At 41.6% G+C, this 27,406-nt stretch overlaps 1 protein-coding gene across 11 annotated transcripts in view; it reads right to left on the bottom strand.

Annotated features, from left to right (window-relative positions):
• The window catches only part of cspg5a (chondroitin sulfate proteoglycan 5a), a 52,795-nt gene that overhangs the window by 15,396 nt on the left and 9,993 nt on the right, over positions 1-27,406 (bottom strand). For all 11 annotated transcript variants that reach the window (XM_058647315.1, XM_058647312.1, XM_058647308.1 and 8 more), the window contains exon 2: positions 15,440-16,433. In XM_058647315.1, coding sequence (XP_058503298.1) covers positions 15,440-16,433 — 994 coding nt within the window. The remainder of the gene's footprint in view (positions 1-15,439; positions 16,434-27,406) is intronic.

Genomic DNA, 27,406 nt, shown 5'->3' on the forward strand with positions numbered 1-27,406 from the left:
AGCTATATATGTATATAGATACATATACATATATAGATATATATATACTGTATATCTATATAGATACATATACATATACATGTATATGTATATAGATACATATACATATATAGATATACAGTATATATAGATATATATATACTGTATATCTATATATGTATATATATATATATATATACATATACATATATGTATATATAATATTTCAGGTAATGTTTTACATTTTTGCTCTCAGTAATGTTCATTTGAGTTGAGCATCATTTTTTTAATTATTAAAATGATTTATATATTTTTTCATCAGATAGCAGAAAAGAAAGCCAAAGAAATATAGAAATATGTTATATTTCTGGCAACGGCTGCACTGATGTTGCCTGTTACATAAATCTCGAGCGTTATTGTGAAATATTTGACCGCAGGTGCGTTAGCAGGACTGAAAAGTCGCCGGCAGGTTTCGAAAGAAGCTTTATTCAAACGGGATAATGGCATCACTTTGTGTTTCTGAAAATAGAACGTGAAAGGAAAAAAAAAAACGCCCCCTGGGGAGCGACTTCCTGGTTTTTAAACATGTTCAATGTCATCGCACACAAACACACACAGAGATTAAAGACACGTGCGCCTCAAAGATCTAACGCAAACACACATGGATGTGCTCACACTCTCTCTCTCTCTGTGGCCGATTGGCAGAGAACGTGATCGTTTACGCCCGGGGACGTAAACGATGGACAGATGGCTCCGTCTTCATTCTGCTGGCACAAATCTATCTCACCGCTTAACGAGGCAACAACGCTGCTGAGCGACGCCGCCGCCGCCTCACTGTCTCACGAGTGGAAAAATGTGAAAAACATGTGACTGTGCATTATCACGACTCAGTGTCCACGGGAGACAATTTGTCCAGATATTAAAATAAAGATGGTTTGCTGATTGGACAGTTGTATTACACGTGTTCCTAATAAAGTGGTTGGTGACTGTAAACACACACACACACATACTGCATTCAAATCAATCTTTTAAGGACTCTTCATAGACTTCAACTCATTGGGACAGCCTATCCAAAGCCTTATCCCTTACCTTAACCTGCCTAACCCTAACCTTAACTTAACCTAACTTAACCGCAAATCAAACCTTAGCCCTTAACTTAACCAGTTTGGACCAGGTTTTAGTGTCGGTGAGGATTTCTGGTCCTGACAAGGTCAGTGTAACCATCCCAACTAAGTGCCTAAACTTAACCTTAACCCCAACCCTAACCTTAACCATCCCAACTAAGTGCCTAAACTTAACCTTAACCTTAACCCCAACTCTAACCTTAACCATCCCAACTAAGTGCCTAACCTTAACCTTAACCCCAACCCTAACCATCACAACTAAGTGCCTAACCTTAACCTTAACCCCAACCCTAACCTTAACCATCCCAACTAAGTGCCTAAACTTAACCTTAACCTTAACCCCAACTCTAACCTTAACCATCCCAACTAAGTGCCTAACCTTAACCTTAACCCCAACCCTAACCATCACAACTAAGTGCCTAACCTTAACCTTAACCCCAACCCTAACCTTAACCATCCCAACTAAGTGCCTAACCTTAACTTTAACCCCAACCGTAACCTAAACCCAATTCTAATCCTAAAACCAGGGCTCTTTTAAGGTGTGACAGAATGTGAGAACCAAAAATGTCCTCACATTCTTTAAAATGTCATCACTCGCGATGTTTTTTGGTCAATACTTTTATGGACGCTGCATATCATTCCATCAGTCTATCTAAAGCCTTATCCATAACCTTAACTTAACGTAACCAGTTACTCAGAAATTAGGACCAGGTTTTTTTGGCCGTATTAGGACTACTGGTCCTGAAAACAAACCCAGTAGCTCCTAACAAGTAAACACACATTCAGACGGACACAAACATGTTATATCTTAGTGAGGACACCTCATAGCCCGTGACCCTCACCTTAACCATCCCAAATAAGTGCCTAACCATAACCTAAACCCAATTCTAACCCTAAAACCAGGTCTTAAGGTGTGTGAGACTCCAGCTGCTCTGCACCTCTGCGCGTCACCAAGAGGAGGTTCATGTGCAAGTCAGGGTTGGTGGAGGGATGCGGGGGGGTTGATGGTTGAAGGATACAGTTTGCGGCTCAGCTGTGGTGAGGATGTGCCGGTCGTCACGGCAACCCAGCTGAGCCGCAAACTGACATGACATGCCCCATTCCATCACAGAGTGGCCATTTCTTCTTCTCTCTCTCTCTCCCTCTGCTCTCCCTCCGCTCTCCTTCGCTGCTTGTCCTCTTGAAAATCTCTTTTTTATTATTCACTGACTCTTTACCTCCCCTCCTCTCCCTCCCTCCCTCCCTCCTCCAGTCTCCCCCCGCCTGTGCCTGCGCCTCCAGCTGAATCATGTCTCTGCTTTCAGATTGTGCAACTGATTTCTCTCTCTCTCTCTCTCTCTGACATCAGAAGGAAAACGCAGCAGTCAAAGGTAACCGTTCGGTCAGTTTATTATGAGAAAATGTTTTCGGAAAACAAAACCCAGAGCTGAACTGACCTGTTCTAACCTCAGCCTGATGTGACTTGTTCCTCTCCGCCATAGATCTCCACTGTTATCCAAAAAAAACCCACACAATTATAAACCCGGACAAAAGCTTCCGAGAGGCTGAGCTTTATTTAAAGCTGGGATAGACAATGTTTGTGTGTGATGTTATTTATCAATAACTGCATAATAACTGCTCAGGATAATATGAATGAAGTGATCTGAGAGAGAGAGAGAGAGAGAGACTTTAGAAGGTTTAGACCAATCAGAGGGCAGTTCAGACAAAGACGGCGCCTCCTATTGGCCGCTCTACTAACACAGCTGCACAAACATGTGCAGCAGTGAGAAGTTCAGCAGTGAATGACCTGGAGACAAGTGAATTACTCCAGTCATTAGTTTTTGTTTGCTACTTGGTCATAAATCAAGGAGACGGACAAACATATGATGATGATTGTATTCAAATGATTTGAACAATTAAGGGGAAATAAAAGCTTAATTGTGACTATATTTGCTGACAGATATTGAAATGGCGACAGGACACCATGGAAACATTAACGCCTTTGCAGTCTTGTATAAAGTACCTTAAAGGGATGCTTAAGTAAAGCACTTACCAGAAAATGACTTTTTAATAATATTACTTACATGAAAACTCTTAAAGTATATGACATTTACTGAATTTAAGTATAAAAAGTAAATTCCTGGCTCTGCTAATCTATACGTGTCCTTGAGCAAAGACACTTAACCCCATGTTGAAGCATGTGAATGGCTGAATGGAACGATAGACTAGTAAAGCTCTATATAAATACAGACCATAATACCAACTCTTCTTCTGATTTTATTTGGTAGTAACGAGTAACAAAGATATAGTTATATATAAATGTAGTGGAGTGAAAGTAAAAGTTGCTAGAAATACAAATAACAAATTAAAAGTACATATACATGAATTTTGTCACAAAGTATTTGTACTTTGTTACATTACAACACTGCAACGTTGTGTCAAAACAATGTACAGATGTGAACACGTGCAGGTTAGTTAGTTTCTCATCCAAACATTGATCATTTCAGTCACAATTAAACCATTTATTGCAACAGTTAGATTTAACATTGACGGCTCCACTCAGTTTAGATACTCTCTGAATTGACCAATCAGCGCAACGCAGGAAACACGGCGTACTAGAGAACTTTTGAACCCGTTTATTTAGTTTGAGACTCTTATGTAGGAAGGTGGAGGCTCGGTTGGTGGCGGCAAAGCTTTGCAAGTAACCAACGAGAAGGAGCGTCCTTGAACTAACGCAGGGATTCTTTCAATTACAGCTTTTTACGATGCACTAATTGCTTTTCCCCAATTCATCATTTTCAATTTGAAAATAATTAATTGTTCAGCCCCGGGGCTGCCTGATGGCCACCTGTATTCTCTTGAAACGCCCGTGAATGGATCCAGGACAGCAGCACAGAGCAGATTTTTCAAATTAGAAAAATAACAATCTGTGTAAAATAACACACACACACACACATCACATAGATTTTCCCACTGGGTCCTGCAGCAGTCCCCACCCCCCCCATCATTTTCTCCATCACTGTGGCTGCACTTCAGAGCAGAGTCACAAGCATCTTGAGCCACATTACTGTGAGCTCAGTGAAAATCCCCTCAACATTCACCTGATTAACTCGGCTCACTGGGGGCGAGACAGCGAGAGTCAAACAAAGAAGAGCGAGAGGAGAGGGAGACTTTAATTTAGCTTGCAAACAGCGACTGACGCGGGCAATCGGGGCATTAGCCGCCCCCTAATAAAAACCCTCCTGCTGCTTTTGATGAGGAGTAATGGAGGGTAAAACAGCAGGAGAGAGGCGACCGACGTGCAGGAGCAAAGCTAAAGACACGCGGGTCACAAGAGTGTAAGTGAGGAGAGAGCAGACAGTGACGGCTACTTCTACAAATGCTTCTACAAACACTTGATTTGGCTCAAAACCTGGGAATCTATACGTGCGATTGGTGAAACGATTCCACTTGATATTGTTTCATAGCGTTGGCATTTGTGTCCGGCTACAGTTGTAGCACGGCACAACTTGACTACACGGTTTGCTCCGTTTTCCATGACTTCATGGTACCTCCTCAATGTGGGCGGGGTTGCCGTAGCTGCACGAGACTGCAGCGACGTCGTTTTATACGCGACATAGAAACGTACAAACTAGCGGCGGTCAAAGCAGTTTTCTTCGGGTGTAACTGAATCATTAGAATCAGTTTGTTAAAAAGATATATTATATATAATGGAAAAGCGCCTTCATTTGATGTATGTGCAAAAATAATTAACTGTAATTCTAGTCATCTTTGAGACAGTGCATCATTTCTGCGTCTATAATCCTCCCCCTTCACCGAGAGTTAAGAAACATTTTTGTAGATTTTACTGAGGGCCCAAAAAATAAACCCCTGACTGTGATTTCTAGGATTCAAACTGTATCTAACTGCACGTCTCTTTGCAAAGGGAAAGCACATGTTGTTTTGGATATAGAAGAAGCTGAAGGGCGGAACAGAAAAGCTTGATGTGGAGTGACAGTAATGCATATTTAAATCGTTGTTAGTGCATATTTAAATGAGCAGCAGAGTGTGCAGCACTGAGAACGAGGTGAACATGAGGAGAAGAAGGTCTTTGAAGGTCAGGAGAGAGAGTTCAACACGGTTTCTGTGTTTTTTTACTCACTCATCCTCCACTTGAGGGTCACAGAGCGCTGGAGTCAATCCCAGCTGAGATAGGATGAAACGCAGAGGTCACAGATCCATCACAGGTCCATCACTTTCACATTCACACCTATGGTCAATTTAGAGTGTCCAATCAACCTAAACCTGAATGTTTTTGGATTGCGATAGGAAGCTGGAGAACCCGGAGAGAACCTGCATGGATATGAGGAGAACAAGACTAGCCACTGTTCCACCATGTGGCCAGCAAAGAGTTTCTTTGCTGAATAAAAGTTACTGTCTCATTAAAACAGATCACCACGGTTCACGCTGAGGGCAAAAAAAACAAACATCAACCCTGATTTGATTGATTTAATTTCAACTGTGCTGCTACTTTAGAGCATGTTAGGATACGAATAAACAAACAAAAAAAGATAGTGATCGTGCAAAATCCAGCCCACCTTCATCTGCGACACACATGTGTTTGTATTTTTGCACGTCACGTGTTTGTTTTCCCTAGACTTCCACCCCGGAGGGATCCAGAGCTCTGCTGTGCCTCATTAAGAACAAATCAACTTAAACTAGAGAAACTCACGGCCACTCAGTTTCACTAACCTATCTCACAAGGTTAATAACTGTTCAATGTGTCAGGATCACCACCACAATCCAATCATATTCTCCCCGGACCAGAACATTTCATCCAGATCCATCGCTTAGTTTTTGAGAAATGCTGCTCAGAGTCCAACAATAAAACATCACCACACCAGCTCTCACCGTGCACAGGGAAATGTGATAACCTTCATCCTAACAACCACAGACAAACAGCAAGGTCCTGTTTTTGAAGCCTCAAGATTCATGATTTAATCACCGCCATGACAGGAACCTGCAATCAGGCGTTTAGTGGACAACACCAGCTGTCCATCACACAGGTGTCCACTCACATGTGTAATATTTATTGTCTATTTTCCAATAAATGGGAACATAATTTATAAAAAAAACTGACATCATGTTCTATTTAGAAGACCTGACACTAGTAACTGTTTACTGATGTTGTAAATCCATGTGAGAAGTTGAAGCTCATTTCCCCATAGACCCTTCTGTTACCATCCCGTCATCGCTGACAGGCTCTGGCATGCGTACTGGGAAAATTCAAAATCGATGGACTGGCGATCTGTCCAGGGTGTGACCCCACCTTTAGCGCTACGCCAGACGAATGGATGGATGCCGGAAAGCAGAGAAATAGAGCTTTGCACAAATATACTTGTCATTACGGTAGCCCCTCAGGACTTCTGCGCAATGACCGTGCAAACACTTCTCAGTACCGTAATTCCTAAACGGTTCAACAACTGCCAAATGTCAGAAGCACTCACTCACTGAACATTAAAATCAAAATAAATCCAGGCGGCCTGATTATCATGATGGTCATATGAGGGTTAAACCATCTTACTTAAGGGCGCCTTTCAAAACACTTAAGGTCACCTTACAATACAAATAAATAAAATACAGGCAGATGAAACAAATGAAACATTCAAAGCTAAAATCTGAAGAACTTCAAACAACAAGAAAGCTAAAAAAGAATCCACAAACACAAACACAAGAAGATGGTGCCACTGAAGGAAAGAGCAAGACAGAGAGGGGAGGAGCTATGACATCATCTCCCTCCCGATGTTGCATAGTTGTTTGTATACACGAACACGCATGGGTGGCATTTAGAGATTTTAAACACCGGGTTCTGCATGGACAAAAAGCCAATACGATACAAAGCGTTTTGCAGATTCTCCTGAATTCGTGTGCCAAGAATCAGAATCAGAAGAATTCAACAAAATCAAACTGTGGTGATAATGTTTACATGTTTTTTGGTTTTTTGCATCTCCGTCTCTGGGGAAGCAGCTCCTTTTTCCAGAGTTTAGGCCAAAAACAAATGAATCGTGTTTTTAAGACGAGCTCACAAACATCGACTTACGGTAAAATTCTGCAGCAGGAACATTCCTGACAATACAGTATGCATATGTGTGTGTGTGTGTGTGTGTGTACTGTCCAGAACAATTATTTTTATGTCCCCCACTAACACATCATTTGGAGCTTTTATGTTTGCTCATCAAATTTGCGTCTCTGCTGTCGGTAAATCAGACGGTGCTCACGGTTCATAACGAGCGGCTGCTTTCAGTTCATCAGCGTGGACGCGTGGTTATGAGTGAAACCAAAGCCCCAGTAAAACAAACTCCCAGGAGAGGACTCGCCACGCCGTAAACTGCAATTACCCGCGTGCAGATGTGTCCCGCAACTGCAGTTACTATAATGTGCTGTTTACTTTGCAGGGAGAGCACTTCAATATCTGATCTGGACGGGACGCATGGGTTTGTCTCTACAGAATCTATCTATCCATCCGTCTGTTAATATTTTTTATATTTTTTTGGAAACATTAACAATATTCGTAACAATATTCAGATCAGTTAAAACGTAGAATCTGACTTTTTAAATCAGAGTTTTCATATGAAGACAAGAAGCTTTTCCACGATTTTAAACTGCTGCTGTTTGTTAAAATCTACATCTGATGAAGCTTCTTGAGGCCAGAACACTGATAGACCACCTTTAATTTGACCTTATCTTTAATGTCTTTTTATGCTTTATATATCATACCAAACCATGTGACCTCATGACTGTGACGACTGTTGGGTGTTTTTTTTTTCAGCTGCAGGAAATCTCGCAGAAACTCTGATCTGGCTCGTACCATTTTGCTATTGTCTTCTCTTTCAAAATAAAAGCATGCTGTGGAATTTGAGCCTGATAACGATGCAGACACTGTGATGTCATTGTTTACAGTATGTGTGTGTGTATGGTCAGTAAGCAGATACAATAAGATGACTTATGCCTAAAACAAATCTGTGTGTGTGTGTGAACTATGTCAGGCCAGACTACCTTTGGCAAAAACAAACTGAGTGTGTGTGTGCGTGTGTGTGCGTGTGTGTGTGTCGTCCTGGCCTCCTCAGCAGAAATAAATCTTCTGTGTGTTTGACCTCTGGCCCCGATCCCACAACCCCACACTGTTTGCCATGGAAGTTATCCTTAATACACCCCCTAATCCTCACTCTGTGTGTGTATGTGTGTGTGTTTCCATGATGTGATCATGAAAATCTAAAATGGATATGAACTGTTGTTGCTGCTCAAAGCTTCGCTTAATTACATCAAGCTGCAGGACACACACATGTGCGTGGACACACACACACACACACACACACACAGCAGTAAATCCGACCTGGCTCGCCTCAGTCGTTTCCATACTGGCGGCAGTTGCATGATTGTGACTCACTCTCCGCCTCTCTTGCGCCTCCTCACTCTTTTCTTCTTTCTCTTGTTCTCTCTTTCATTTTCCCTCTGACAGTTTCTTGACCTCTTTTCTCTCAATCACTCTCTCCCACCCTCTCTTTCTCTCCTTTAATATGATAAACAGTCTGAATATTAACACCTTCTCTTCTGCGTCTGTATTCTTGTTTCTCTGACACACACACACACACACGTTCCCTCGCTTCTTCTCTCCCTCCCTTTGGCCTTTCCAATCATCTGTTCCTCCAAATATGGTGATCAGGGCCAGAGGAAGGAGCGATTTACGATGCAAACACTGTGAGAGTTCCATCATTCAGGGGGACGTGAGAGCCAGCACCGGAGATGCCACGGATATCTTCAATAGAAGAAATATGCTGACTGCCTTGTAAAGCACTTACATAGAGATATTAAACCAATTTGGTCGGCACAGTGTCTAATTTAGCCACAATAAATGTGCCGTGGCATGTAATGTATCAAAAACAGCGCCTTGTGTCACAGTCCGGACCGACTGAACTTCAAGAACTTCAGAAACAAGTTTCTCACACTGAAAATTTTTTCAATCCGAGTCGCCTCCGATTGCATAACTGCAGCAAAAGACAAGAATTTACCCCCAATAGGAGGAAATATGCGTCACAAATGTACAACATTCATTTGAGACTCGCAAGTTCAAAAATAAATCAAAGCAGCAGACGTTGGCTTTTACTCTCTGAATTAAAGTGAACTTTGTATGAATTCCTCTAGTTTGTAACACAAGTTTCCTGTTGTTTATTTTTTTGTCATTGTCGGGTAACGTAAATAAAATGTAACAGAACACATTTGCTCAATTTGCACAAATTTCAGTAACCCATCAGATTGTTAATGGGAGTACGACACACGACTCTGCGACTGTTTTTTTACAGTGTTTAATCTGCAGGGAACGTTAATGATGAACCATGAGTTGGTTTATTGCCATTAAAAATGTAACCGATGAAAAACGTAAATTTCTCTGGACGTCACATGCTTTGTTAACTGTGTATTATACCAGTAGAGGGTGGTCATCAGCGAAAGTACTATCACAAATAGAAGAATCATTATTTGGATCCCTGTTTTTTACTTGAAATCGATCGATTAGATGATTTAATTAATGAAATAAATGATACTGCACGCTGTCCCGGGTTACAAAAAGTAAGTAAAATGAATGCTAATGGCACCAGAAACATGAAATAAAGCAAACAAATAGAGCAGGCAAAGACGGAATTAACGTAAAAATTAGTGGTCGACCGATATGGGTTTTTTATGGCTTTTTTTTCAGCCATTTCTTTAAAAAGAAGAAACAAGAACACAAATTCAGTATATTTTTATCTAATGCTTACATCTTGAGTTTAATTTATAAATTAAACACTTTTTGTTTTGTTTTTCTCCATGAAATAAAATGACCATGTTTTATTATGTCGCCTATTATGCAAAGACAAGTCCAGGTTTTAACTCTACATTCCCACTGAAGTTGATAAAATCCTTTTAAATCCAGGATTAAAGTTTTTCGACCAGCGAGAAAAACGTTTTTAGAGACAATGGGTTTATTATCTGCCTCATTAGCATAAATAAATGGCCGTTACTGCAGCTCAGTCAGCAGATTAGCAGGTTTTTGGGTTTTTTTGGCATATGTGCACCATGACATCAACATCACTCTATGTATCACTAATGTACAACACTGGAACTCCAGTCAAAGCAGTAAGTCACACGTTATCAGCTCCACTTTTGTTCTGCTGTTGTGCAGGTCAGTATTTTTCTGTGTGTGTGTGTGGGAAAGAGCGAGAGAAACTGCGTGTCAGGCTGAGCTGAGGTCAGTGAACAGCACTTCAAAGGTCGCGTGTTTTACCGCAGAGGCCTAAAGGTCCAAACATTCATCTCCCGCTCTAATTGAATTGGCCTGATGTACAAGTGCAGCTGCAACACACACACGCACACATGCACACACACGCACAGTTACTGAGACACACGCAAGTCCAAGCTTGTGTTATCACAGAATCACGACTAAACACACTGGTCCTCATGTGTGCCGGGGTTCCTTTGACCCATACAACGCTTCTGCCCGGCAGTGAATGAGTCTCTGCAGCTCCTTCACTCACTCAGTAACACTCGTAATTGCTTGTTTGGATCGTTGTTGGTATCCTGACAACACATGTAATGGTTTTTAAATGAGGACCCAGGATAAAAATACTTACGCTAAGCCAATGGTTTCTCAATCCTGGTCCTGTAGGACCCACTGCACTGCTTGTTTTATGTTTCCCTGCTCCAAAAACACCTGATTCAAATGGTCACACTCATCAGCAAACTCTGCAAAAGCCAAATAACAGCCCATTTATTTGAATCAGGTGTGTTGGAGCTGGGAAACATCTAAACAATGCGGTGCAGTGGGTCCCTACAGGACCACAGTTGAGAAACCCTGCTAGAATTCTCTGATTTTTTTTTTTTTTTTCATTTTGTTGCTTTAAAAAGATTGCACAGATTACAATTATTTGTGACAATTTTCTCGATTAATTGATGTTTAATTGTCTCCCAAACCTCCAAATGATGAGATCCAAGACCTGAAATGTCACAAATAACTAGAACATATTCACATTAAAGAAGGTGGAAACACAGAACTCACTCAAACATAAATGTATTGTCCATAGCACTGCTGCCAAAAAGTGTCTCACCTGACCTCGCTGCATGATCACTGCTCTGAATTCATGTATCTTTAATCTTTTTAACTTCTCTTATTTATTCATGAAGCTTTAAACGACTTTCCTCCTCCTCCTCCTCCTCCTCCTCACATCAGAGATACTCTTTCATTTTATGTCCGGGGCAAACCACTTACTCCAGTGCTTACCTTCTAAATGTTCCGTGTGCGCCTCATAAAAAGTGGCGGCGAGGCTTTTCTGCCTCTTAACTACAGAACACACTGACTCTGGATAATAGAATTACAAGCCTGGGCCGTACCTCTTAAAATTAAAGGACATTAAATTATATTTTGTGGTCTGGCTTTTATTTTGGAGTCATTTACAGAGTTTTAATCATTGATTTTCACATGTGAGTCCACTTTTCTAAATAATGTAACATTTTGTGATTTAACTGTGACAAATTTATTTGTAACTCTTGAAATGCAACACCTTCCACTCATATTTACACATATTATATGAGGGTAAAAATGTATTGTTGAGGTTTTAAGTCGTGTTGAGCATTGAGTGTTCAGGCCCACAACAACCTGATATTAAGTTAATACTGTAGTTTGAATATTAAAAATAATAAGGAATGGAATTCGAATGAGATTATAGGCCTGCCCTAGCATGGACATGGCTCCGTGGCTTGGGTTTGCCCGGATCCGTTAAAAACAAATGTACTACAAGGCCAGGAGAGGACAAGGGCGCGGTGAGTTCTGAAGATGTTGTCATAAAAATAATAATAATAATAATTAAATAGGTGTTCCGTCAAGAAAAAAGGCAAACAAGCTACAAGACTCGCAAAAAGCAGTATATATGGATGCAGCGTTAATCATGACGGATGAGACCCAGTCAGGGTTTATGGGGTTAGGGGACAGATTATAAAATCTCTGCCTCTGCTATTCTCAAGCAGGTGAATCCGAGACACATTTTCATCATCGTAGATATTTGGCTGTTCTGAATGTCTCGTCCCTGACCCTTCACTCACTGCATCTGTTCTCTGCTCACGTGCAGATACCGCTGTTTAAAGTGTCAGACTCGGTGACAGTTTCTGCATTAGTCTGAGACAGGAGGTGGATCACCACGGCGCATACATTTGCATGTTAATCTCTCTGCAGCTGCTCACTAATTGGAAATGTCTCCTCACTGATTGGCTGGTCCATCCATCTCATGATAATGGGGGAAATGGATGTTGAAGTCCCTGGCTGTCAGAAATGACAAACCTGTGTTTGGGTAATTGATAGCACAAACACGGCACTGGATGTCATTAGTCTGAGGTGCTTCGCGGTTTTTCCAGATGTTGCTTTTTTGTGATAAACTGGATGCTGTTTGCTGTTTGAGCAGCTATTTGTCCTCAACCGAGGCTACAAAGGGAGTTTGAAATTGTTTTCTCTGCTTCTCTTCCCCGTGATGGATTTCTCCCAGAATGAAAACTGACCATCGGGACAAAATAGCGGCTAATACCTGTTTTGCTTTTTGCTCTTTTACTGGTGCTGAAAACTAACCAGACATTTTTTACATTACATTACATGTCATTTAGCAGACGCTTTTATTCAAAGCGACTTACAATGAGTGCATTTAAACATTTGGGTACAAACAAGAGCGAGAAATAAGTAAGAGCTTCAAGTAAGCCCAACTATGAAGTGCTAGTCATAAGTGCGATGTATACGTTTTTTGGGGTTTTTTTTAAAACAAAAAAACAACAAAAAAAAACATTTTCTTCTAGCCTCCCTACAAAATGCCAATAATAGTCTCGGGAAAATGATAAATTATCGACATTTTAATATAATACAACCCTAATTACTCACAGGATATTACATTACATTACATTACATGTCATTTAGCAGACGCTTTTATCCAAAGCGACTTACAATAAGTGCATTTAAACATTTGGGTACAAACAAGAGCTAGAAGTAAGTAAGTGCTTCAAGTAAGCCAAACTACAAAGTACTAGTCATAAGTGCGATGTATAAGTAAGTGTTTTGCTGTCCATTCACAGCAAACAGGAAAAAGTTGGTTGAATGGTCAATGTTTGAAATAATGGTTAAATAATCTGCAGGTGTATAAGGGTTTTCAAAGCGGGACAAAAATATGTACCCCGAAACTGTAGGGGGAGCTCCGTAGAGAAGCAAGAAGGAAAAGCAACCAGACTGGCAAAGGTCTGCTTTAAAATGAGTATACAAGCAAAAAAAAGATGATTGACTGTTTCCATATGTGAGTAGCAGTTACGTCCTCAACAAACACGTCAGAAGCAAGAAACCCAACAGATGTAATTACCATAGAAAACAGTGACAATGTCACTATAATTACACATGTATACTCCGTCCAGCCAAGGAAAATAAAAAGAAAAAAAAGTCTTGTAATATTTAATTTAGTGCCTCGACTGTACAAGCCCGTGGGGGGCAGTATTCGAGAAAATAATGTAGGAATAAAGAGCACTTAAGTGCAATAACTTCAATTAAAACATTAAATCTGCAAAAGCTACAACTGTAAAAAAATACAAATAAAAAAATATTTGTAATTTTTATATATAAATAAAAATAAATACATAACCACAGATCCCACAATTCAAAAACTACCCATCCAAGGAATAAATAAATAGGAGGAATAATATTTTTGCTTGCATTATGATTTCTGCATCCATTATGAAAACCAGATTATGAAGTTACAGCATCTGAGGTTCTGTTTGCTCAGGAGTAAAATCTGTTTTCTCTGTTTGTTCTGCTTTGAATGCTTGTGTAACAATGACCAGAGGACAGTACAGAGAACAGTGAGTGGCCAGGATAATTTTTTTATGATCTGGGGTTGATTCAGATGGTCAGGTCGGGGTTTAGCAACGTTCCGTGCCCAATAAAATGAGGTTGGCTGTCCTAAGTATAATGAATGATCAGTCTGGTGTTGTATTCCTAGATGACAATGCCAGAATTCATCACAATCAAATCGTGAAAGCGTGGTTTATGGAGCGTGAGTCATCATTGACACACACAGACGAGTCAAGACCTCAACTTCGTCGAGAATATTTGGGATGAGCGAGGGAAGACTTAACATTTTTGGTGATACAGTAATGCAAATCAAAAAAACGTGCCATTGCTTATCACAGCGGTACTAAAGCTAAAGGTGGTCCAACTAAAACATTTCACACTTTCAAACTCGACTGTCACTGGAGAGTTTCTGCTTAACATTGTGCTAGAAAAAGGTGCAGCAACTAGACAACCCTAATAAAAAATCATGAAGGAAATAGCACCGTTTACAATCTGCAGATTGGAACCAGCCGAATAAAATCCAGCCTGCTACAGAGACATATCACCACTTGTATCTACTCCAACTGCAGACAAAAGCCAGATGCTGTGGGTTGTTTTGACCAGTGGAAAGGAGGGTAAACCTGGAACTTCCCACCAGTCAGCTGGAGCTTAAGAAGACTCTTAGATGAGAGGGGGAAGTCCAGTTGCCTACGGCTACACACAACTCCTGACAACAGTTATTTAACAGGATCACCACGTTCTCGCAACGGCGCAGGGTGAGTCTGTAGAAACTGTGCTTTGGAGATCTCAACTCTGAGAGCCACACTGTTGACCTATAGATGAGCATGTGAATCATTTATGTTGTGTTTCATGTGTCAGGAAACCTAATTCTAACTCCTGTAAACCGTTGTAATCTTCAACAAAAAAGCTTTTAATGAAATGTGTCTCCCATTTAATCCATGTTTAAATACAATAAATAAATAAATGTCCTTCTATGGGAAGACTTCCCATGAGCTTTGTGGATTCACACGTTGATAGTGTGGACCTGGAAAGTTGAAAACTGTTTTATTGGGTGATGACGGTATGTGCGGGGAGTACAGGGTTATGTCGTATTCCCATTGAGTAGAAGTTTGGTACAGTACGGTATTTTGTTATATTATATTTTTTGGTGTCTCCATTAGGAATAGAACCTTAATTACCAGCCACAATACCATTACATTTTTTGGCACCCGTCCTTTGGTGTGCCAGAGTAAAATGCTACAGTAAGGTCAGCTGATTAGGCAAAAGGTGGCATCGGTACAACGTCACGCTGCGTATCTTGCTGATGCAGCCATCAGGCACAGCCCAAACACCGTCTACCAAGTAAAAGTACTGTTCTCAGTCAAAATGCAAGCCTGACCCAGGGCTTTACCACTCCAAACTGTGCCGTACTGTACCAAACTGAACCATACCCATGATGGAAACGGAGCTGTAGTGTTGTCATGTCATGTCTTACCTGCAGAAGACTCCAGCTGCCTCCAGCAGGTAACATTGTCCTCCGTTGAAACAGTAGTTGGGCAGCATGTCACAGGGCGAGCGGCAACTTCCATTCAACATCTGGTAGCCCGCGCGGCATCCGCCCAACCCATCTGAGCCATCCACTGGTAAGGCTGCAGGAGGAGCCGCTACAGGGATTTTTGGCACTGGAGCTCCCGCCACTCCGGGGACGAAGGAGCTGGACACTGGGACCCGAGGCCTGGAGCGATCCGGGAACCCATCTGGCAGTCGGAGATCTTCATCGCTCTCGTAGGCCTCAGTTGTGGTGCTGTAGGTGTACTCATCTGCGGTGGGGGACACACCGTCTTCATAGGGCGTGAGGTAGTCATAGTTATCTGGCATAGCCCAGGAGGTTGGGTCGGCCCCCTGCAACTCATGGGCCAGGGATGAAGGGGAGGGAGGGGCCAGGTCCAGGTTGCGCCCACGAGAGGAGGGGTCAAAGAAGTCCACGTGGAGGACATCAGCATTAGAGGGGATGGAGGTAGCTGGGGGCGGGGCAGTGGTGGTGAAAAGATGGTCCAGGTCAAACACAGCTGTGTCTTTGGCGTAGATCCATGGCGGGTCAGTGTGCGGCAGTCGCTCTTCATCCTCTTCCTCCTCCTCCTCCTCACCCTTCGTGGCATCTGTTTTTTGAGGGTTGCTCGGAAGCAGGAGCTCTGTCTCAGCAGAATCAGGAGTGAGCTGAGGCGGGTCTGCAACGCCAACTTCCTCCACCACAGGAACCACCAATTCACCAATCATGCCGCTGCTTTGCTCCTCCTCCTCGCCAGCGCGGGGGATACGGCCCGCACGCAGGGTCACAGTGTTGATCGTTTCAGGACTGACTGAGCTGCTCATTGTAGTAACCGTGGCAATAATAGTATCGACCTTGGCAGGCCCCTCATCCTCGTTGAGAAGGGAGGTAACATTGGCCGTGATGCCCGGCTCAGTGACATTGGTCGTGGCAACATTTCCTGCAAAGAAAGACAAAAAAAGAAAGCGGTAAAAACTATTACTCACTATAATTTTTCATCATTTCAATCATTGGCATCGACCAATTATGCTTTACTGAATCTGACTGACCATTACTGATGTTTGTTCTCCTTTATACATTTTGTGTTGTTTGATCCTGTTTTGTTATGAATCTTGTGTTTTTCTTAAACTGTTCTAGCTATCAGAAGGAGGGGGGAAATATACTGTCAGAACTTTACCATCATATAGCAGCCATTGGTATCAGCATCGGCCATAGAATATAAAAAATATATCGAGCAACCCAACTGAGTTTGTATCAAGAAAATGATTGAGCTTTTTCCTCCGAGAGACACCAGCAAAGAGGTGACAGGAAATGAGAAGTTGATGGGTAATAACTTGCTACAGACATGGTTGGATTCAGAATGTAAAATACCCAGTAAAAGGGGAATATTGGGGAAAATGAGTGCACTGGGTTGTCGGACGCCACATCTGCTGTTGCTTCTACAGTATTTACATGACAAAGACAAACATATAATCAACAACATGTTTAGTTCAGTCTTTCTGAAGACACTCTCCAGCCTCGGACTCTCCTAACATTGGTCCAGTGCCACACAATGACATCACTAACTGAAGACAAAGTCAGTTCAGGGGTTTTTGGCATTAAAAACAGCAGAAGAGGCAAATTGAAATGAGACGTTGGCTGTGTACTTCTCCTCTGGTCGATTACTTAATCCCGGTGTGTGGGGGGGGGGGGTCCATTGAGTCATAAAAAAAATCTGCTTTATATTCACTACCCATTTTGGATTAAAGGAATAATTCACTAATGTACTTGAACGGTGAGGAACTAGGATTAGGGATTTTTGCAGTTGGAGAGCCATGGGATTTGAGGTACTTTTGGGTGTTCCCAGCGGGAGGCAGAGGGTCAGACAAGAGAGAATACACTATATGAAAAACAGCATTCAGACGCCTGACCATTACACCAACAGGGACTGTAATGGCGTATTCAAATATACATTACTTTCATATGTAGTTGGTCGCCAATTTGCAGCCACAACAGCTTCACTTCTTGGAAGATTTTCCTCCAGATTTTGAAGTGTTTTTATGGGAATTTGTATCCTTTCACTCTGTAGAGCATTTATGACATCAGGCACTGATGTTGGACGAGAAGATCTGTTTACGATCTCCGTTCCAGTTCATCCCAAAGGTGCTCGATGGGGTTGAGGTCAGGGCTCTGTGCGGTGAGGAAGTCAAGTTCTTCCACACCAAGCTCAAAGTCTAACCATGTCTTTATAGTCCTTGCTTTGTACACTAGGGCAGGGTCATGTTGGAACAGAAAAGGCCCTTCCTCAAACTGTTGCCACAAACTTGGGAGCACAGCATTGTCCAAAATGTCTTGGTATCATAAAGCGTTAGGATTGTCCTTCATTGGCGATAAGGGGTCCAGACCAAAGCCTGATTGAAACACCTGATTTCAATACTGTACTGTAAATATTCTTGTCCCTATAGTGATTATATCAGTAAATGTAAACTGTAAAGTAAGCCAAGTAATTTCCTTAAAATGACAGCACTGATGTCATAAAATGGTGTTTAATAAGCACTGGACTCAAAGATACTTGTATCCGAAGAGAATAAATCATATCGGCTTATCTGCAGAGATAAAACAATCATAATATTATGGTAGTTGTCGCCTGCACTTGTTAGAATTGTTCACGTCATATCCTTGTGTCTGGTTTTGGACATAAATTCAGTTCCTACAGTATATTTCCACTGTGATTAGGTGTGTCCACTCATGGTCCGTTGAGGAGTTTAACCAAACAACCAACACAACACAACAAACGGCATGTGCTGAAAATATCTCACTGACCTGACCATGGGATTTTAACCTCTAAACGTCTCCGTCCCTCACATCACTCGTCATGATCTTATGCCTCATATGACGTGAGGTCTAATAAGCAAACAAATTAACGGGGCACACCCTCTGACGACAACAGGCCACAACCTAGCAACAAAACAACCAAGAAACACAATCTTTTGTATGATAATTAATATAACGTTAAAGTTGGAATATGTGAAAACACTAAATCCAATCAATCAATAAATAAGGGAATTCCAGTGTTTTGGATCAAAGTCTAACAAAATGGAATGCATTGTTATGTTCTGTTTTTTCAAAGTGTAACTTTGCTATTGCTGGCTTTTAACATGCAGACTGTGGGCTTTGTAAAATGTAGAATAAAAACAAAAAAATAATACTATATAAATGTCGATATTAAAGAAAATTTATTTAGTTATGTTCTGGTCTTTTGACAGAAACGCTGCAAGAACGATGAATAGTTTCATTCTTTCAGGAGTAAAACAATGACGAGATGAGAGGAAAATATGAGGAAAGAAGAATGGTAAACGGAGAGCGTGGCGGTTGGTGGTCAGTGCCACTTTGTTGATGGATTCCTGTAGGAATGTTGAACGCAGATTCCGAGGGACTGACATGAAAATATGATATTAGGTGAAACAATATGAGCCCAGATGCTCAAAATCACAAACTGTGGATTGTAAAAAAAAAAAAAGACACGGACATAATGGAAATAAATTGAAACATCTGCTGTAGATCAGGCTCATTTTCTCTTTCATTAGTTCTGCGAACACTAACTGTTGCATTTGTTGATACTGAGTTCAGAACACTAACCAACATACACTGCTGCTGACATAAACAAATAAAACAATTATTGTGTTAGTCTGACTAAAACTGGACTTTTAAAATACATGTTTAAATGTTAGTCTGACTGAAATTGTATTAAAGCATGCCCCACACTGGAATGATTTTCAAAATGTGGATGACGTCATGGCTGAGGCACCCAAGATTGTCACAAGGTCCAGATCGGGACCAAAATCTGGCCAATTATCCTCTAGTGTTGGGTGAGCTTAAATCAAGTTTCTCAAACTTGGACAAACACACCCTAATAATGCGATTGGGAGTCAGATTTTTCCTGCATGTTCACAATCACTCAAACCAAAGTCGGACTCAAGCGGACCTGGATCCTCTGAGTATGTACCACAGCACACACCCCTGGCTAACACCAGGAAATAATAGAAGAAGCTGTTACCCAGAAGACAACAGCAACAAAAACATGGTGAAATTCAGGCTGGTATATTTTTTGGACTGACGAGGATACTGATTTTATTCTCTGTCAGCTTGAAGAATTGTATATTTTTAAGTTAATGGATGGTAGGAACACTCAAAATGGCGCTGGTCGTGCTAAACTGGTAACCGCTGAATACTAACAAGTTAAAAGAGGGTGCAGAGCAGACGTGGACACACTTGATTCAATAAATTGATTACCCACTAATCCTCGTTTACTAGCACAAGAGCAGTAGTCATTGCAGTGCTAGACTGTGCGTTGAAACTGTCTCATATTCCTTTAGAATCTCTGGTCAACGTGCCTTTGAGCAATACTGTCACTGTCACCGCTCGTGTGAGGATGAGTAGCAGGATGTCGCACGCCCTCAGGGAAAATCCTTCCTGAATAAACAGGAATCAAACAAGAAACACCAACATAAACGTGCGTGTTGAAGGTTTCATGTGGATTTCCCCGTCATCGCCAGGTGTGAATCTATCATTTCAGCCATGAGGTGTTTGACAAGCGCAGAGCCTTGTTTTATTGAAGTGCTTTGTTTTCTGGCGCTACGGCGACGAGCGGCGTCTTTGAAGCCGGGGTCGTTCTGCGGCTAATCCTTCCAGCAGTCCCATAGTGCAGTGCTGTTTATCACATCAAGTGAACAACCCCGCATATAATCCTGGAACCACACACACACACACACAGAACAAAAGCAGACTGTACTACAACTACACAAAAGAATTTTACGGCCCGAGGGCGTGACGCCCGATTTAAGACCGTAAATATCCCGTGCTCTCTGCTATTCAAATAAAAGCAACCACATTCATCACACACAGTAGCACAATAGCAATACGCTCATTAAGACAGTTTCTCTCTATGACTGCTGTTTTAGGACTTGGGTTGTCACAAAGAAATTGAGATACTAATTGATACTAAAACTTTGCATAAAATTAGATATTCATTCGCAACTGTATCTACACCAACAGTGTTATTAGACAGGATAACACAATTATTGCAAGCCAGCATGTCCATGTGGGCCCTGTACGGGTTATATTCTGGATAACAATACTGGTTCCACCCGTGTTCCACACTAGCATAGTACCTGGTACCAGGAATTTTTTTTAGTACCTGCTCTGGCGAGGTTCCAAACGCGCTGAGGCGATACTACGTATGCTCGAAGGCACAGGAAGAGACGTCTGACACAAGAATCAAGCCGAACAATGCCGAACTGTAGATCAGTTAAAAAGACTTAACAAACGTGGGTTAATCTCCAACAATTACCAGTGAAATGTCTAAAATCTCAATATTTTACAAAGGAGTCTGGTGTAATTAGCGACAGTACTGCTGATGGCGAGCGGCGTCACAAACCCTGCCGCTGTAGAACTGAACAAATATTTTTAATTAACTGATTCTAATGATTCAGTTACACTGAAAACAACTGTTTTACAAGTCACTAGTCACTCGTTTGTGTGTGTTTGGACAAACCCACTCACTTGGGACCCATATTGTCAGTCCAAATATAAACTTTGTTGGGCCCACATGGACATGCTGACTGGGTTTATTCCCGAAAGTGTTGCCATTTTTTTCTTAAAATAACAACATTGAAGTGACAGCGACAAGACAAAAGGCAACAGCCTACCATACCAACTCTATTGTTATTGTTATATTGTGGATTTCAGTATTTTGTTTATAAAATCTTCTTCCTTCTCCTGCTGCAACAAGCCGAACAAGGCCAAACCTAATGTCTGAATGGATGATGAGCAGAGACGGTAACGAGGGACGGGGAGAGGTGACACTTCCTGACAGAGAAGAGACAGAAAGATCGAAGGAAGGAAAGTGACAAAACGAGGGATGGAGAAGACGAGAAGTGACAAAGAGAATTTGAGCATTCGAGGGAAAACACTACCCACTATCACTCACTATCAGGAGCTCAGATATCACACTACTACAACCAGGTGATGTTACAGTGTGATCTGCAGACATCAGCTCATGAAGAAACAAATCTTCACTCATCTCTGAGTGGATTAAAGGTCTGACTCATTGGAAAACCTGAATCTGTGTCGATGACACCACCATAAAGTCCGGCCTCTCGTGGTTCTGCTCAGTCTTCTCAGTTCAGGATGACTTTGGTTTCTCGTTTCGTCGTTTAAGGCTCTGCTGAATTTATAACCAGCAATGGAAAAACGAGAACAACAGTTAAGTTTATGATCTGCAGCACAGATCAGATGTTATTTCTGCACCACTACACCCTATTTCTTGTTTTACTGACTAGATCTAATGGGTTGATAAGACTCTCGCACACACTGCAGTTTCCATGCTACAGTATCCTGAGAGCTCCAGCCCGAATATTAGGGTTTCTTTGGATGAAGGTCTGTCTGTGATGGCATCGATGTGATGCTGATGGCTGCAATGTTTGCAAACGATCACATGACGACAGCTGTCACGAATTCTACACATCCAATTTAAAAATTTCAAATCAAGACTGAATTAAATGCCATGATACAGCACGACATAGTGATGTAAAAGCAGCATCAGCATTCAGGTACCTATATTCCGGAGCACAACTACTGTATATCCAAAATAATTTGCTATAACAATTGTGGATGGACATGGAATAAAAAAGTTTAAAATCAGTCGATATCAATAATTATTGCAATAAAATATCTGAGTCTAACTATTGCACATCAGTGTGTTTGCACAGTCCACAAACCATAGACCTTATATGAATATATATTGAATAGCCACCAGGGGGCAACTCCACTGGTTTGAAAAATGTACTCCAGGAGTTCTATTTTTATTTCTTGTTTGACTTTTTTTTTATCTTTAAACTCTCTATTTAACATTTTCATGAAAAGCTAATGGTCTAGCTAGTGTCGGGAATTTTTTTTTGTGAATAATACTTCCATTTTGTGGGAAATGGACGATAAAGTATGGCACACATGAGTGGACATCAGTGTGACTGACAGCTGTTATCGTCCAATAGGCGCTCGGTTGCTGGTGAAGCTTCTGAAATTCAAGTTACAAAACCACAACATGGCGTTGACCAAATCGCAGTTGTGAGGCTACAAAAATGCTATGCTTCATTGCTCTGCTATGATTTGACTGGGTAGCACCAGTTGTGAATATTTGGATAAATGCAGCGTCTGGTGCCGGCACTTCCACGTTTTATTAGATTAGCTTTAAACGTCTATAAAACACAGCACAATCAAAGCCGCCACAATGCAGTTCAACAACGCTTGAGGCAATTCCATAAAACGTGAACGAGCACTATTTCCATTAAAGTTTCCTACTAGCATTTATTTCAATCAGACATATGATCTGGAATTTCCTCCTCAAACACGGTGCCTTCGACCTATGATACATTTCATTGGACCAAGTGTTCCTGCCAATCTGCCACGGGTCTCAGCATAACCACAAACACATGACTGACTTTGTCTTTAAATATCAAATAGAGCACTTGTCAGTGAAACACTGTGAGAACAGGGTGGTGATGTAAGAGCTGTGAGAGGAACCTTAGTTTACTGGCAAAACACAACTCCTGCTTCACTGTTGGCAATTGCCTGTTTTTGCAAAGTGCCAAAATGTGGATGAATGAGGGTGTAGCCGGGGTGGAAGCAGAAAGTAGAAAACCATCTCTGAGGGTGAGTCACCTGTGAATCAAGAAAAAAACCTCAGACTATTAAAACTTTCACCAAAACTGACTCACATTAAATATGACATCAAGTTACATTCCTTCATTGGGCTTTAGTGTGGGAAACAACTTGAGTAACTTCTCAATCCTTTTAATACAAACAGCATGTTTTTGACTATTTGTGTTCAGAGCGAACTGAATGTATCTAAAGAGCAGCTTGAGCTGTTTTACTGTCGGTTTATTGCAAGTACAAACAACAGTTGAATAAAACTGGAGTCAAATCCATGTTTTGCCACTTTCCTCAGTGAAAACAAAATCAAATTGCTCCATAAAGATAATTTCCCTGCTTGGTTCTAAGTTGTTAGCTAGGCTAACATTAGCTTAGTGTGTGTGTACTATCTGAAATGTAACGTTCCATTGTTGTCAACTAGTTAGAATTAATATCCCAGCACTGAACAGGACACAGTGCCAATATAAACGGGATAATCATCATTTTAGCACTATATTTTTTTTTTACTAAATGAACATTAAAGAACAGAGACAAGTAAGTTAGCACAGTCAACATGACCAAAACTGACCTGAACCTTGACTACACCTTTAATTCAAATTTCCTGGCTAACAATGCCGCAGTCTCTAAAGGTAATTATTATTGATTGGCTTTAACGTCACGACGTGTATTAGTCTAAAGACACAAACTAGCACGGAAATACACATTTGCTAACATGGGTTGAAAACGGGAATGCTAGGTATCCAATTTTTGGCGATAAATTGAGACTGCTCGAGACGATAACCAATACCGATATATTAATTTACAATAAAGCAGCAGTCCTCAAACTTTTTATATAGACCCACTCCGCTCACATTTACTCCGAGTAAAGTGTGCTTCGCTTATCATCATTGCCACTTTGGTCCACACCAAAATATCTCAATAATAACAATGAGATTGTGTGCAGACGGTCCTGGAAACTGCAGAGAATGAATCTCTCTGACTTTTCCTCTGTTGCAACACTGACTCCTCGATTTTCTTGTCCATCTCAAGATAAAGTGTAATTTCCTCTGACTTTCCATCCAGAGCCACCATTAAGTCAAAATGTTAATCTACAGTGGTGGTTGGTCTAATCTCTCCTGGCTTTTCTTTTGCTGGAACACACAAGAGAAAACATTCGAGGCAGTTTGATGGGAGAAACCTCAGTGGTGTCTCTCTCTCTGCCAGAAGCCTCACTGTGCATCGCTGGAAAAGAACACCAAACAAGTAGCGCTGTCTCCCTTTCACCGCCTTGTTAGCCTAATTGGATTAACGATGGGAGAGCCCCTCTGACGGACAGTGTGACGACTCAAGAAAGTAACTCTGATAAACTACTGAAATCAGCAACATTCTCCATCAAAAGATGTGTTTTCCCAAAGTTTTGAAAGGTGCAAACTGAATGATATAAGAACCAGAGGAGGCTGTGAGTGACCGGCTTTTCTCTGACCTCCAAAAAGAAAGAAAACAAAGGGAAATTAATCATTTGCACACCATAATTCGCAATGCAGCGCGACTGCCGCCCAAAAAAACATGAGTCATGATTTTTTTGTTTGCATGGCATTGAGTTTCAGTCAATGTCGCTTTTCATTAGAAAACATGTTTTCGCGAGAGACTGTTCTCTATCACGCTCTCTGAAGCGCTTTTCAAATGACGTGAGGTTTCAAATGAATTCATGTATCGTGAAATTTAATCAGCAGGGAAAAAAAGGGGCTTGTTTTGGAAAGACATCACCAAGCTGATGACAGACGTGATTAGTCGGGAGGGAAAACATTTTAACATCTGGGGAAAAGTGGGAAAATATGCAGACGTGTAAGTGTGTGATACCACAGAGCCAATGAAAACAAACTGAACACTCGAAGATGTCACATTTACATCTTAAGGCGATGTAAACAACTGATTGTAGGTTGTTTTTGTTTTTTTTACTAAAAATAACGTCCTCCTGATGTTGAAGATTTTGGCTCAAAAAGGAAAGTCAAACATTCATTTTCTATCTTGGAAACAGCACTTAAAGAAACGATGATATCTAAATTTGTTATGTAATTTCGACCCGCTGAGGAATTCTGAGTAAATACCAAAACACAGCCAGATCCTCCACATGACGTATGACTGTCCGCATATCTGATTTGACAGAGATTTTAAAGCCGGATAGCCTTCCTGACGCAACATTTATCCGGGCTTGGGACCGGCACTAGGAGTACACATCGGACTTGGGCCCTTTCCGCTATACCGACCCCCAAATAATGCAACAACTGGCTATCTTAAAACATATCTGCTTTTTGCTTGCGGTGGCCAGCTTGTGGCCAAGATCTGGCAAACAATGACCGCATCACTCCACGCAGGACGTGGGCCAGATGATAGTGTCAGGTGTGGCCTGAACGTCCAAAAACAACAACGCTGTATAGAACAGCTCCTAATGTGGCTGTGAGAGATGTTTTACACGCTCCGTGAGGAGCCTCTGTTGTGTAGCATTAGTGTCTGCAGAGCTGCACACCCTGCATGAACCCAAAAGCCATTTTCCAAATTGAGTTCAGAAAACGTGGATGAAATCCAGCGGAGGTTGATCTTCTGTGTGCTTTTGCTTTCTCTGCATTGCGGTGACTTTGGTCAAACTCCAACTCTGTTTCAGTCGCTGTTGTTAAAAGTAAGGAGGGTCTCAGATGGGTTGGTGCAATCGCAGCCATAAATGCACTTAATGGCGTGAGGTAATTACCACTGACAACAAAGCTAAATCACGCCTTAGGTCGTTTAATAGGAAGATTCTGTGGAGCGTTAATTGGCAATTAGTGTTTTGAAAGATCTGAACAAACGACAACAACAGTGTCTTTTACCCCAATTAGCGCAGAAAGACCCGACAGACGAGACATCAGCCGACGCGGTCAGGGTCTGCTCAGGTCAGGATATGTTGGATCAGGGTTTTTAGACTCAGGACGAAAACAGCCGAGACACAAATGAGACAAACGATGGGAATAAACGAGACTTTGTTTGTGTCCGTCCCAAATTAGGTGAGATCAAAGAAGGTTGCATAAGTAGACTCTTCACACACTGTGTGTGTGTGTGTTGTTTGTCTGCCAGTGCAACCCATTGGTAATTGGGGTTTATTCCAACTCCTCTGGTGAAGGGTGGGGATGGTCATAATGACAAGAGTTTAGCTTGTGTGTGTGTGTGTGTCCGTGGGTGACGGAGTGCTGTGAGCCTGCGCTGGCCGTCCGCCGACCCTCAGGCTCCGTCTTTTGTTCAACTCAGATCAGTTTGGATGGCGAGGGGGAAGCCGCTAACCACCCACAGACCTGGTGCACTCTGATTGGCTGTGACAGACTATAAAGAGGAACCTGATTGGTCCTGACAGCTTGGGCCCGTTGGCCAGTTTTGGTGACCCAGATGGGAGGGAGAGGAGGAAAAGTTTAGACACTGATTTGCAAACAAAGGAAATCTCACAGGCTCCTGTAGGTACAATTATGTTCCATCATGATGAGAATCAATCATTTGTAAATGTGTTTTGAATTTTTAAATTGCATGAAATTTAAATTGCATGAACACTAGTGAAAGGACAACACTACATTTATAATAAGGCAGGATTTATAGACAGGATTACACTGTGACTACTGAACTTAAACTTGACTGTAAATTAGTTCATGAACCAATTTGCATTTGCAAAACCTGGCTCTTTTTAGTTGTTGATCACTAATTCCATAATAACCTTTCAGCATCGTGTAAATCTGAGGGAGAACCAGACTTCTTTAGACTGTTTTCAGACAAGGAGGAAAATCGTTGACAAAAGAGAGAGGGCGCCTCCTACTGGCTGCTTTACAAAGCAGCTGTATGTAAGGTTGATATCCCAGCACCAGGAGCACCTGCCTACTCTGCAAAGCAGTCTCAAAAATCACATAGAAAGTCAATGTACAGATGTGAGGAGACCACGGGTAACGTGACACGAATGCCACAATTACAAATACACGCCGAAGTGGACGGAGCAGTTCAGAGCTGGAGCTCTAGCGTCCGTCGCTATTCGTCCCAAAACATTAACAGAACGCGGAGATGAGACTCAACGTCGTCGACAGATTTAAACACAACAGGAGGAAAAATGGAATAAATGGGTGAGAAAATGGCCGCAGATGACGCAGAGAAACTGAAAGTGTCTAATAAGTGGCATCTAATACCTGAACCGTGACAAATACAAACACACACAGGACACATCATTGACATAATGCA

This window comes from Solea solea, chromosome 13 (genome assembly GCF_958295425.1).
Source record: "Solea solea chromosome 13, fSolSol10.1, whole genome shotgun sequence".
Classification (NCBI taxonomy): domain Eukaryota; kingdom Metazoa; phylum Chordata; class Actinopteri; order Pleuronectiformes; family Soleidae; genus Solea; species Solea solea.